The sequence below is a fragment of the Bemisia tabaci genome, chromosome 4 (genome assembly GCF_918797505.1).
Source record: "Bemisia tabaci chromosome 4, PGI_BMITA_v3".
NCBI classification, from domain to species: Eukaryota; Metazoa; Arthropoda; class Insecta; order Hemiptera; family Aleyrodidae; genus Bemisia; species Bemisia tabaci.
Window position 1 is genome coordinate 44,164,223 of NC_092796.1, and position 13,319 is coordinate 44,177,541.

Sequence of the window (13,319 nt, forward strand, 5' to 3'; positions counted from 1 at the left end):
ATTGGCAACACTGTAGAGCCTAAACGAGGTTTCACTTCAAGTTGAAACTTTGCATGGAAGTTTGCCTTACCATAAGCTTTCGTTTGAGCCTCGTCCCGTTGACCAACTCGGGTGTACTAGTCTACTTATGCACCGGACTAATAGTCCAATATCCTTGATTTTAGCACATGAAACTGGAAAATTGGCAACGCTGTACGGCCTAAACCAGGGGTCACTTCAAGTTGAAACTTTGCATGGAAGTTTGCCTTACCATAGGCTTTCATTTGAGCACTGTCCGGTTGACCAACTCGGGTATAAAGAAAGGGGCTAAACTTGGCGAGGCTCTTTAAACAGAATTTCATTGTTAAGCACAAAACTTCACCATCTGCTTCAACTTCAGAGCTGATTTGACGCAAATATAATTAAAAAATGTCGGTGTCTCCATCATCTCCTCGGTGGCACTACATACTCAAAGCATTTCTTGTAAGGTTTCTTCATTGCCCGCTCGGGTTTTCTTTCTTTTGAGACCGAGATCTAAAATTTTCAAAAAAATTCAATGACCCCTGATGCAATATCTGCAAGATGTTACTTTTTACGTATCTTTAGTTTTTAATCAGGCACTGGAAAAAAAACACATTGGATCTAGAGTCCAGACTCTTGAAAACATTGACAAGAAAAAATACTCTTGATTCAATCGGATTTTTGCTTGAATCGAAACGAAATCCGCTTAAATTAAGAGGCTTGGTTCTTGATTTAAGCTAGATTCTGATTGAATCAAGAGTACTTTTTCTTGTCGATGTTTTTAGGAGTCGGGACTCTAGATCCAATGTGTTTTTTTTCCAGTGGGTCGTTTAATGATTTATTAATTTGAATTTATTTAAAATTAAGTTTTAATTTTTTTTTAACTTTTGAAGGAGTTTGCCTCCCATTCCCATTTACAATTTCCATTCTCATTCACAATTTTTGGATACTTAATGCAGGAACTTCTGTCATGAATTCTGCAACTATTTTAATATTTGGTCAATCTGTGATAACCCAACAGGAAGACCAAAACCACAATTCCTCGATCTATCTAGAGCTTTAGCAAAAAGGTATTGTTATGAATTTATCTGCTGCTTTGATTGCATAACCTTTAGAATGAAGGATCACTTTAAACGCACTTTTAACGCTGCTGCACTTGCGTAGCTGTCTCAAGGCCGCGACCAGCCAACGACGTATCTGCTTTCCAAAAAGTGAATAATACAGGGTTGCCACAGAATCTGGAAAATGAAATTCCCTGACATTTCCATGGCATATTTTAATGAAATTCCCTGACAATTGAAGATATGACAGATGGTTAAGAAGACATAATTGAAAATAGTTTTCAGGCAAAATTTGATGTTCGAAACCTCAAATCTATTCTAGAAAGCATGTAAAGAAGATTTAACAAATTTTCCCTGACATTCCTCGGTTTTCCCTGACTTTTTAAAACCCTCCGACAGTTCCTGGTTTTCCCGGTATTCCCTGACTGTGGCAAGCCTGAAAATATAGTGTTCATGGAAGCATCACAACTTACTTTCAACTGACTAATACGAAAAATTAGTTTCTTGGATGATTGCTTATGGAATGGGCATTCTTACCTTTTCGGTGCAAAGTAACCTAAGCACTTCCTAGGTGCGCGTCAATTTCTAATAATTATCGTCACGTGCTTTCTTTGGGACTAGGTGGGCATAGCATAGAAAACGATTTTGATAAGGTCGAGGAAAAAGCGATATCGAACTTTGCGATCTTCGCGAGTGCTGTATAAGCGTCGCAATCAGAACTGGACAATATGATGTAAAGTTTATAATCGTTGCAACACGAGTAGCAATCAAGAATGATCTATCGCGCTTCCTTGTCTTTCAGTCTTCGTGATACACTTTCTGTCATAAATAAAAAAATCTCCCATAAAAATCTCCAACTAGCCTTTGCTAGCATTTCCTCGCTCATTCCGTGACAAAGCACATGGAAATGTGGAGCAAAAAGATCCTCGAGAAATATTTTTATTATTTTTAATATTCTGAGTTTTCTGTATCCCTCGCGGTTTTTCTTTTCCTCTTCTCTCCCTATGCTATGCTTCTCGCTATGCTTCCTCTCCTTTTCTCTCTTACACCACTCGCGTTTGCAGTTTTTACTTCCCCATTCAAAAAAACCCTGCTTCGAAAATAGCTTGATGTCTGATGTATGATTTCTCCATTCTTATTCAGATATCTAAAGTCTCAATTTCATTAATTTAATCCATCTGTATTAATCGGTTCTTAACTCTACACTCACTGAAAATTTTACTCAAATATTCAACCTCTCCTTAGTCACAAACCTTACTTTCTTTATCTCAGTCTTTCCCCACCATAAAAATAAAAAAAATTGACATTTATTGTTCAAATTCACAATAATTATACGATGCCAATAAAAATATTCCTTATATTTATTACACATGTAATTAAATTTTCGCAATCCCACAAAAATATTTCATCTACCGTTTGTGATTCAAATATGGATTATTTTATAATTACCTTGAAACACTCTTATTATGTCTCAATGCCTCTGAGAAAAACGAAGTTAACTTCCATCTTAGTGGTTGTATTTGTGGACCATGAAATTTTCTTTGCAGTACAAAAAATTAACAGGGTTTTGATGTGATAATCACAAACTAAGGCAGAATATTGCCTCTCCTAGATGAGCAGAAGCTCGTTTGTCATTTTCGTTTAAATTCACTTGGTGGAAGGTTCATGAGTTGATTTGCTGCTTATTTCTTGTCAAACGTGAAAATAATATCGTTAAGAACAATGACACATTAAGGTAGGTGATTTAATGACGGAAATTTCCAAGATTTCGTTTCTCTGAGCGCTTCGCTCGAAAAATTTCGGCTGGAACCAAAATTTCTCTCTCCGTCAAAACATAGTCTGGACCTGTTTACCCTGGCACCAATCATTCAGCTTCAGCATTGCACAGAATATTTACTTTAAACTTTGTCAAATTAGAAAATTAAGGATTTACGGAGGTTTACCTGAACCTAACGTTTCAATCACGCCGGAACGCGGTTCGCGGATTAGGAGAGATGAATGAGGAAGAAACTCATCTGAAATCGTGCGGAGCATTGTAAAGAGACCAAAAGGGACAAAAAATAAAGTTTATCGAATTAAAAATCAGGGATATTCTGAAGAACGCCGTACAAGCCATCAGGCGTTGCTAAATTTACTTTGACAAATCCCGAATTTTCAGAAAAATTTGTGAATATTTCTCCTCCGATTTTTTAGAAGATTTCGATCTACACTGGGAAAAAACACATTGGATCTAGAGTCCAGACTCTTGAAAACATTGACAAGAAAAAATACTCTTGATTCAATCGGATTTTTGCTTGAATCAAAACGAAATCCGCTTAAATTAAGAGGCTTGGTTCTTGATTTAAGCTAGATTCTGATTGAATCAAGAGTACTTTTTCTTGTCGATGTTTTTAAGAGTCTGGACTCTAGATCCAATGTGTTTTTTTTTCCAGTGTAAAAAATTTGAAAATTTTAAGGAAAAATATCCAAACCTTTCTTCAAAAACTAGTCTTTTCTGAGAGGAAATTTGGCAATATTTAAATGCTCATACGTCGGTTTTACCTAGCACGGCAGTATTCTGCAGCTTACTTGAACCTTTCGTCAAATTCTCTGTACATGAACTTCAAAGCCCCAAACTCGAAATTTGAAAAAGAAAAAAACTAAGAAGGGAACTTGATGGACGCGTTTCGAGGAAGAGATGAGGAAAAAGAGGAAGGAACTCACCTGAAGGCGTTTGTAGCGCGGTAAAAAGACGAATATTTCGAGCTTCGCGTCGCGTCGCGGAAGAGCGGAAGACGGCCGGAGCGAATATGTGGGCCGCTGTGAGCCGAGGGCCGGACGAACCTACCACCAACTGACCAGCAGACCAGCGGCCACCGCCAACGCTTCGCTTCCATCCCAATCGGGATACCCGCCGTACACCTGGCTCCAACCGCCCTCCTTTGGACAAAATTCTCATACCGTAGCTGCTCACTCCAAATCTTAAGGGCTTCTGTCGAAAAAATAAAAGGCGTGAAGAATGGACCGAGTTTATCAGAAAGGAACCAACCCACATTTTCGAAAAAATTGAGCTTAGAATGTTTTAGAGTTTCGCTAGTCGTTAACTTTCTCCTGCCAAAATCTGAAATTCGAAAAAAAGAAATTAGTTTGTGTAAAGAGCGAAGCTTATTTTCCGCATTGAGCCTTATGTATGCGAATACAACTTTAAACCTCTTTCTCTCAATTTCAACCTAATGCGAGATGATTCCTTCCTGATGAACTCCGTTCAAATCTAGAACGTCGCAAATCGAGTTACGCGTATTTCGACTGTAACCATTTTAAGTGGTATTTTAAGTGGTAAGTAAGAATTTTAAAGTGTATCCGTCGCAGAAAATAAGCAATGGCGGCAATTGGCAAGCTATTAGTCAATGAATAGAAAATAAAAAAAATTTAGAAATAAGGGAAACAGATTAGAGCACCGTTATTTATCTTTCAATGAGAACAAGACATGTCTTGCACATGGAGGAAAAAAGTGCACTTTTTCCTCCGTAAAAAATGAAAGTGAGAGACACTCTTAGGTGAGCGTGTAGTGGGAACCGCGACCTTAGTTGGGTTCAGATCGGACAAGCAACTAAACTAACTCCGTGACGAAGCGTAGAGTATCACGAAAAATGAAGGCGCTCTAAACCGTGACCATGACTTTGATGGCCAGTACCGACCCATCAAACCCTCATTGCTTGTGTGCATTATTGCGCTTCATCTTAACAACACCTGAATCGCTTGCAAATTGCCAGTGATTGTTAATTGCCTGCGACGTAACCAAGTGTATCGTATGAGACGCGAATTTAATGTCTTGAGAACGTAGAACACACCAGGTAACCGAAACCAGGCTCGAGACTATTTCAGCACAGAGGATCTGATTTTGTCTAATAGTTCAAATGAAGGTGGACCACGTGCCATGCTGCTGCTAAATAGAACATTATCAGATTGCGCTCTGTGATACGGTTCGCGTAGGCGTGGTTCGCCTTCAATTGAGCGAGTAGGCAAAAACAGATCCCACGAGTTCGAATAGTGCATCCCTAAAATCGATCTGTGTGCGTGTGCGTGTCCTTCCAAAGGGTCCAGAAAGCCAACCTCCGAGCCACCTTTCGTTGAAGAATGGAATGAGGCGTGGTTCAACTATCCTTACTTCTTAGGGCCTCCAGCAATCTGGAAAACCTAGAATTGATACAGGGGCAATCAGCTGCAGCAATCGGGGAAACCTGAGAAAGTCAGGGGTATTTTTCTCCGCAATTGTCTGAAATATCGTGATTTTCTCTTGCCAGGAATCCAAAGTCGACAGAAATGTGTTGAGTGTGAAAAAAGGCGTCATACCTTTCTCAAACGACTCTTATGCTGCCGTGCTAAAGAAGAACGCCGTATGAACATTCGAGAGTTGCCAAATGTCCTTTGATAAAATGTTCATTTTGGAGGAAAATTATGATTATTTTTCTTTGAAATTTTCAGGAACTTCAGAACACAATACGAACAGAAGTCTCTGAAAAATCTGAAGTAAAACATTCATTAGTACTCCAAGAAATTCGTGTTTTATTGAAAGATATTTGGCAACGCCTGAAGATCATACGGCGTTTTTCCTTGGCACGGCAGTATGGAGGAGACCTCCAAACCCCTTTTTCTGGGTTCGATCTCGATTTCAGTCGGTGGCATGGTGAGAAATTTTTCATGGAAACGGGGTTCACGGTGAAAACTTTCTCATGAAGGAGGGGCGACTATCAAAGGTAAAAAACTCCTGAAAATCTCGGAAAATTGCTTGAGTGAGAAAATTGTCCAATCGTGGCCAGGCCTCCTCAACTCTCACCGATCTTAATGAGGGGCTTTCGTTTTCGTCTTTCTTTTGAAGACGAGCTCTTAGCGTGGACCACTGTGCGATGCGGAGGCAGAATCAGCGAACTCGCTCGTGCGCCCCCCTCCTCCACCCCTCGAGCGGCTGGAAGGGGACAATCACGTGCTCGTCATACCCGATCGTCGGATTCGCGGCCCTTGACTTTTCCCCGCGATCTCGCTCGCGATTCCCAGTGCCAAATCTCGCCCACCCCCGCCACCCCCTCCGTCCCGCGGTCCGGGGGTGAGGGAGGAGGGGGGAGGTGATTCACCGATCACTTTCACGGCTCCGTTATCGTCCCAATGCCGCGGTCAGGTAGTAAATTAACGTATTTTTTCCCTCAATTGGCAAGAGTAGGGCCTCGAGATGGCAAATTCTGCCGAGCAACGCAAAAACGCCATTTTAAATTTTTTGGAAAAAATTTATCGTAGCAGAAAGATTTGTGTACCTTGGGACAATGTTTTTACACACTTCTTTCGTCAATACTATCAAGAATCTTACCTGAAAAGTTGAGGTGCATGGGTAAAACAGTTTTTATTTTATGAAGTGTTAAGTTCCAAAAATCGAGGGAAAATCTTGATGGACTCACGGCGTTCTTGCTTAGCACGGCAGAATTAAATTGCTCATGCAAGTTTTTTATAATTTTTATTTTTATTTCTGATTTTTCTTTTTTTGTGGGGGATGTGTAGCGATTTTATATGAATATGCCATTAATCGCAATTCTTAATGCGATAATATCTCGATTTATTGCCACCGATAGAATCGCGATAACCAACCGATAAAATCGCTTTTTATCTCGATCATTGCTACTTGGGGAAAGAGAAAGTATGAGAAATTCCGTGAGATTTCCCTCATTAAACAAAATGTCAGACTATGTGTAATGATCTAAACCAAGTCGTGCAGAGTTTTCGAGTTCACCATCGCGATCGGAAAATTGCGCTCAATACGGGTCGTATGGTCGGCGATCTGCACTTGTGTAGGTTCTTCAAATTTTGAAGCAACTTCCGAGTTGAAATCTCGCCAAACGAGTTTTCTCACCTCAGCTGCTCAGCTGCTCAGGTCCTCCATCTCCAAGCGGTCATCATTCTATGCAGTCGCCAGATCTCTCCGGAAAAAAAACGATTTCCAGACGATTCGTTTAGAGGCGAGGGGATCTTCGGTCTGCTTCATGCTCAACGCATCCGTGTGGTGCTGCCTGATATCGCCCTTGAAATGTCACGTAATTTTTCACTTGAAATTCCATGTGAAATTTCAAACAGTTGTTGAAATTGCACGAAAAATAGCCTGTAGGTAATTTCAAATTATAGAAATTTCACAGGAAATTTCATAGAATTTCACAGGAAAGTTTCATAAAAATTTCTCAGGAAAATTTCATTGAATTTCACGTTAAATTTCATCCTTGAAATTTCAAATTCTTATTTTTTTTCATGAAGAGTCGCATCTCAGGCTGCTGACTGCAAAAGACTTGCATGACTGCGTGTCGATGGCGCTGAAGTTGAAAGATATGCGGCTCCGATCGCGATGTTTTAAAATCTCAGTTCGTGTCTATTTTTTTCTTACGAGTAAAAGAAAACTAACCAACTGTTTTCTTGAGTTTTCTGTAAATGTTTTTTTGCCGTTTCAAAGTTCACTGGAAATGTCAAGGATAATATTTGAAAGTTTTCCTATAAACAAATTGAACATACCTCGGAGAATTCGAAAGGTCTTATTTACGTACTTCTTTAAATTTTGCCATCGATACAAACTGTAGGTATTTCTTAGGACCCGACGCAACATTTAGAGCAACCGGTAAAACTCCCCCAGTGGCATGGATCGCAGTAAAGTGCGGAGTCGGAAAGTTGTGCATGTTGCCTATCTCCTAACGGAAAGGGACTATGTTCAAGATACTTATTGCTATTAATTTGAAATAAGTTGCGATTTGTCTTCGTCTTGTTAATTGTCTATCTGTACTGATGAATCTTCTATTCTCTACCTGAACTCCGTTCTCTGGGGCGATGCCGCAGGGGGGTGGAGAGCCCGCTCCACAAGACGGCGCGTATGGGCCCAAAAATCATGAACCCGGCCTTATTCTGCCCATAGGCAGATCCAAGGGGGGAGCGCAGGGGGCATACGCCTCTCCTCCCCCCCCACCCGTTTGCTCGGATAAAGGAGGAAGAAAAGGCAAAGAAAGAAAGAGGGAAGGGGCGGAGACAAGGAAGAAGAAGGAAGCTTATAATTGGCGATTTGGTCAAAATTTTAAACGATTTCAGACGCGAGAGATAGGCAATTTACAAAGTGAAATAAAAACTGCAACTCATCTGAATTTTATTTCAATGCGTTTAAAAAAGATCGGCCCCTTCAATTAGAAGATCGGCAACACACACAACACTCCGTAGCAATAATTTTACCATGCGAACGCCGTGTATCAACCTGCGCTCCCTCAGGCAGTGTTCCTGAACTGCAGTTCCGGAGTTCATTTCGGCTTAAAAATGCGTGTTAGCGCTTTCACAAGGGACTCACCGATGCCTTTCTGGTGAAAATTGGCAGTTAGAATCTGTGTTCCAAATACCATAGACCTACAGCCGGCTGTAAGATTTCCAATAGCCTCTATAGCCGGCAACACAATCTATTATAGCCTTTTATAGCCGATGGCGATTAAGCAACAGTCTGGCGATAAAGTGGATGCTAAACGTTTCTAATTACGGATGCTAGGACTTAGTGAGTTTTTGGACTACCGCTCTCTTTTTGGGCCGCAGTATCTTGATTTAATTTGCGAGGAAAGCTCCGTGCTTTTGAAGGATGCCTGCCATTCCTAATATGTTGGAGCGCCTGCAATTTCGTATGATACTAGGCAATACTTCTGGTGTGAAACAGTTGCTTCAAGCGCCGCGGTACGCTGCACAGTGGGGAAAACGACCAATCTAGCCGCTCAAAAGTCGTAATTTCAAGTGTTTGGTAGAAAGCTACCAGAGGCTGCATTTCATTCTCAGATATCCACTGACACCAAATCAGTGATTAAATTCACCAGAATCTTGTTTGTTATCAAAAAATTGATGATGAACCGTGAGCGTAAACAGGTAAGACTGGAAGCCCAGATGGAAGACGCACCAAATGCGTTCCGTACTGATGGTGTTCACGCAACAGGTTATGCAATTGATGGTTTTCCAGCATAGTAGAGCCCCTGAGAAGTAAATCAAATCATTTATTTCATTTCCTCATCATTTTTTCTTATAGTTTCTATTTCTTTAACACCTGCTCTGAAAAATCTGTGTTTTTGAACTTCAGAGGATTGGAATGTATCAAATATCGGCGAATTGCAATATCAGACTTGTACTAGGTGACGCAGAATTTCATGTAGTTTCATAATCTGTAGAGATATCTTGCGGTTTTTTGCGGTTCAGAGAGATAAACGAAGATTAATGGCCCGGCGTCGAGGCGTTTTTGATGCACTAGGCGCGTTGCACATTGGTTCCAGAGCCAGATCTAGGCGGCATTAATTAGAGTATCACCTTTGTTGGCATGCAATACATGTTTTTATATGTTTTTTGGGTCGCTGATCACGAATCTGAAGTCAGTTTTACTCCATCGTTAACTAAAACATGGTAAATTTGCGAAAAATAGCAAATTCACGCTCAAATACCGGAATAATTATTTGACAATTTGGCTTGGAGCTTGAGCTATAATAAATGTGACTAATTTAATGATTAATCATCCAAAACGACCAACGATTTTACTATTCTTCATTTTTGGATGGTTATTTGAGAAGGGAGGGAGGGGGGTTGCCACGTTGAATAACTGAACGAAGTATACCTGCATGCAATTAACACGATCTGTTTTCGGAATCTACTTCCATAATTTTGAGGTATAAGAAATGGCAGGATGAAAATAAAGTAAAAAGCGTCCTAATAATACTATTGGACAGGGAGAAAAGGCATTGAACGTGTCGGACACTGGTCCGTTGTTTTTTTAAATTAAAGAGGTTGTAATGTATTTTTTTTTCTTCTTCTTCTTTTTTTGAAGTACCTATGAATAATCAAGAAGAGCAAGAGTCAGTTTTCGTCCGAAATTCAAGAAATATATTCAAATTCAAAATTCATGTATATTAAAATGTACAACAACTAAATCTCATATAAATTTGATGAATAATTAACATCATGAACACATTTAGCAATCAAAATAAGAGTCACAAAAAATTACATTGAAAGAAAAATTTCACTGGCTACGAGAGGAGGTGAATATTCTTGCGGGTAATTATCACATTTTATAGATTCAGACAATGGTATGCAAAAAAAAGTAGGTAAAAGTCGCAGCTTTTGTGATTTAGTCGCAGCTTTGTTGCATTTATATTTTTTTCTTTTATTCCTTTTCATTGTTATAATTATTGTTTAAGTTATTCTTAAATTATTCTTATTTGTTGTTTATTGTTATTTGTTGTTTATAAAATTATTTAGTTATAATGCTATAATTTCTATCTTTTCTTTCTTTTTTCTCCATTAATTTTTCGATTCTTCTTTATTTCTTTTTTCCTCTTCTTTTCTCATGCTGTTTCAGTGTTTGATTTCATTGTCTTTTCACAATTCAAAAAGTATCTTAGTATTAAAAAAACGCCTGTATCGATGAAAATAAATGTTATTGTCTTGTAAACTGAATAGATCTACTAATTTTTAATTTCACATTTTCACTGTACGTAACATTCAATTTTTCAGTGTACAATGCCATTAAGTGATGTTATAATTGATTAGATTGTTTTGAAAGAAGTGTAACGCAACGCAGAAAATCAGATAATTAAGAAAATTCACGTAAAGTGAACCAAAAGTAGGTGTAAAAAAATGGTCCACCAAGCTCTTTGGATTGGGCCATTGTGCGGCGAAAATATAGCCCAAGGGGGGTTGACAAAATATTTTCTTGCCTCAATTTGGGTCCCCCTATCCTTTGGCTACATTTTTAACCCAAGAAACACGAATAAAAATCAAGAGCGTTGACACAGGGACTTTTGAGCGGCTAGATTGGCGTTTTTCCCCACTGTGCGCTGCGGCGCGGCGAGGCGGGCGGGCAGCCAGCGCTGAACGCGCATTGGCGCCTACAAACCTAACAGGGATACTTCACGCATTGCGCAATGTGTGTAGTATCCCTGTTAGGTTTGTAGGCGCCAGTGCGCCGCCGCTCCGCTTTGTGTTAGGCTCTAATATTTAATCTCGCGGAGTCAGCGTTTTTCAACTCATGACTTTGAAATGTTTGCACACTCTGTATGGATTATTCTCATTTTAATTGATGAAAAAAAAAATATGTAGTAAAGGAAAATATAATGTGCGTTTTGTAAATATTAAGGTGATTCCGTACAAACTTAATGATTTACAAAGCACAAGAATTTCTACACAATTTCTTATAGCCTTTTGTAGCCGATGGCGAAAAAGCAACAGCCAGGCGATAAAGTGTAAAACCCGGCGATAGGAACTATAGCCCGGCTGCATAATTTTTATCGCTTCGTGTAGCCCGGCCGTATGATTTTTTCCACTTTCTACAGCCAGCTGTATGATTTTCTATCGCCCTCATCAGTCGGCTATAAGAACTCCTATGGTATTTTGAAACGCAGCTCCTATCGCCAATTTTTACCAGGGTGAAAAAGGGAGGAAAACAAATACCCACCACATGAAAAGTATTCTCTATCACATCCCGCGGCGCCAACGAGAAGTGTTTAATTAGCGCGAAATCGATTCATATTCTGCCGTGCTAAGGAAGAACGCCGTATGAACTTTCGAGAGTTGTCAGATTTCCTTCAATAAGATGTTTATTTTTGAGGAAAGATATGAATATATTTCCTTGAAATTTTCAGGGACTTCAGGTGAAATTGCGAACAAAATTATCTGAAAAATATTCATAAATTTATCAGGAAATTTATGTTTTATCCAAAGAAATTTTGCAACGCCTGAAGGCTCATACGGCGTTCTTGCTTAGCACGGCAGTACACTCCTGCATACCACTCGTCGCTATGAGGGGGCATAAACGATCGACAAGCAGCTTATGAACGTGACGCATTTCATGAGGAGCAGGTCAACTAATTTCAAAATTGAGAACGTCCCGAGGGACACTCGCGGTGACGTGCATAGTTTTCGTGCGTGGTGCGTATGTTTACCCATCTTCCCGCAACCCGCAACACTCGCCACTCTGAACCCTAGTTCCGAACACTTCAAATCGCGCATCAACGAGGATCTGAACGCCGAATTTGGGTAGCCAAATTTCGTGGTGAACTTGGGAAAAAAAAAGAAAAAATGAGAGTTTTTTAATCCACCGCATCACTCAAAGTATTGAGGCCGGAAGGTACATTTGGTGAGGGGGTGGGGTGCAACCGCCCCCAGAATACTTCAAGAACAATACAGTCGAGGAATTCAAATAATTTTCTTTATTTTCTTCTTATGTCAACCCTTTGAATGCATGAGGATTTGCAAAAAGACTTTTTTTTGACGATTTTGAGTCAATAGTGTCGATGTGCTGATGAAGAGCTTCTACACATGTTCTGAAGTATATACTAAACGGCAAACTTCAAAGTAATTGTAACTTTAAATGAATATAAGTTTAAACTTCTTTATTAAAATTTAAATGGACTACATTTAATTATAATTTTGAGAATTATAAGTTGGACTAAACTTAAAATTTTAATAAAATATAAATAGAAGCAAATAAGACCCAAAAAGAAAATTTTCGTCCCTCAAACTTTAATAAAATTATTAGTATGTTATTTCATTCGCCCACTAAAAATTTTCCTGTTACTTCAGCACATGTAAAACATGAGAGGCAGTAGAGGCACTTCATGAGTGTCTGACACAGACACAAGTGACTCAAATGCACCAAAATGTATTACAGTCGTAGACTATCCTTCAAATAATTTTTATTTTCTGTTTGGTTCCCATCAACTAAATTGTGGCATTTCTAATTTTTAGTTGCAGATTGATGTGCATACAGTGTGGCCGTTGCAAGCCAATTTGAAGAAATTAGAATTCTCCCACGTTAAATAGGGAATTCTCAGATTTGGAGTGGTATTTCATCAGTGAAGCAGTCCTTCTCAGCATGCACAAAGAATTTTCTGAAATGGATTTATGCTGTTTGCAAGGCAATAGTTGGCAGTTAGTTAAAATAGTTTGGATGAGCAAAAACTCTACCATTGCAAAGGGTATACTTGAAAAGCTTATTTTAATGCTCTTCATTAGTGGACCATGATAGAATAAAAATTGTGTCATGAATGCTGTAAATTATTTGCTCCATAATTTATTCTTGTTAATTTCACTATATATATTTACAAACAACACACATATTTTTACATAAGGCCTCAACTTTGTGGAAGATTTAGTTAACGATCAAATTCTTAGGAATAAAGTTCTCTGATTTTCAATCATATTTCTTTATAAATCTCGATTGTTTAATTTACTATTTTTCCTCATGTG

The 13,319-nt window shown here is 39.1% G+C and overlaps 2 protein-coding genes across 4 annotated transcripts in view; one reads left to right on the forward strand and one right to left on the reverse strand.

Annotated features, from left to right (window-relative positions):
- Positions 1-3,952, reverse strand: part of LOC109037939 (angiotensin-converting enzyme) — a 36,538-nt gene extending 32,586 nt beyond the window's left edge. The window contains exon 1 of the mRNA XM_019052808.2: positions 3,765-3,952. Within this exon, the coding sequence (XP_018908353.2) occupies positions 3,765-3,937 (173 nt within the window). The 5' untranslated portion in view covers positions 3,938-3,952. The remainder of the gene's footprint in view (positions 1-3,764) is intronic.
- LOC109037942 (RCC1 domain-containing protein 1) overlaps positions 1-13,272 on the forward strand; it is a 77,940-nt gene extending 64,668 nt beyond the window's left edge. For 2 of the 3 annotated variants that reach the window (XM_072299920.1, XM_072299921.1), the window contains one exon: positions 12,825-13,272. The gene's annotated coding sequence lies outside the window, so the exon portion shown is untranslated. Of the gene's footprint in view, positions 1-12,818 lie in introns of all 3 variants that reach the window. The other variant, XM_072299922.1, reaches the window with a different exon arrangement.
- Positions 13,273-13,319: the final 47 nt, after the last annotated feature.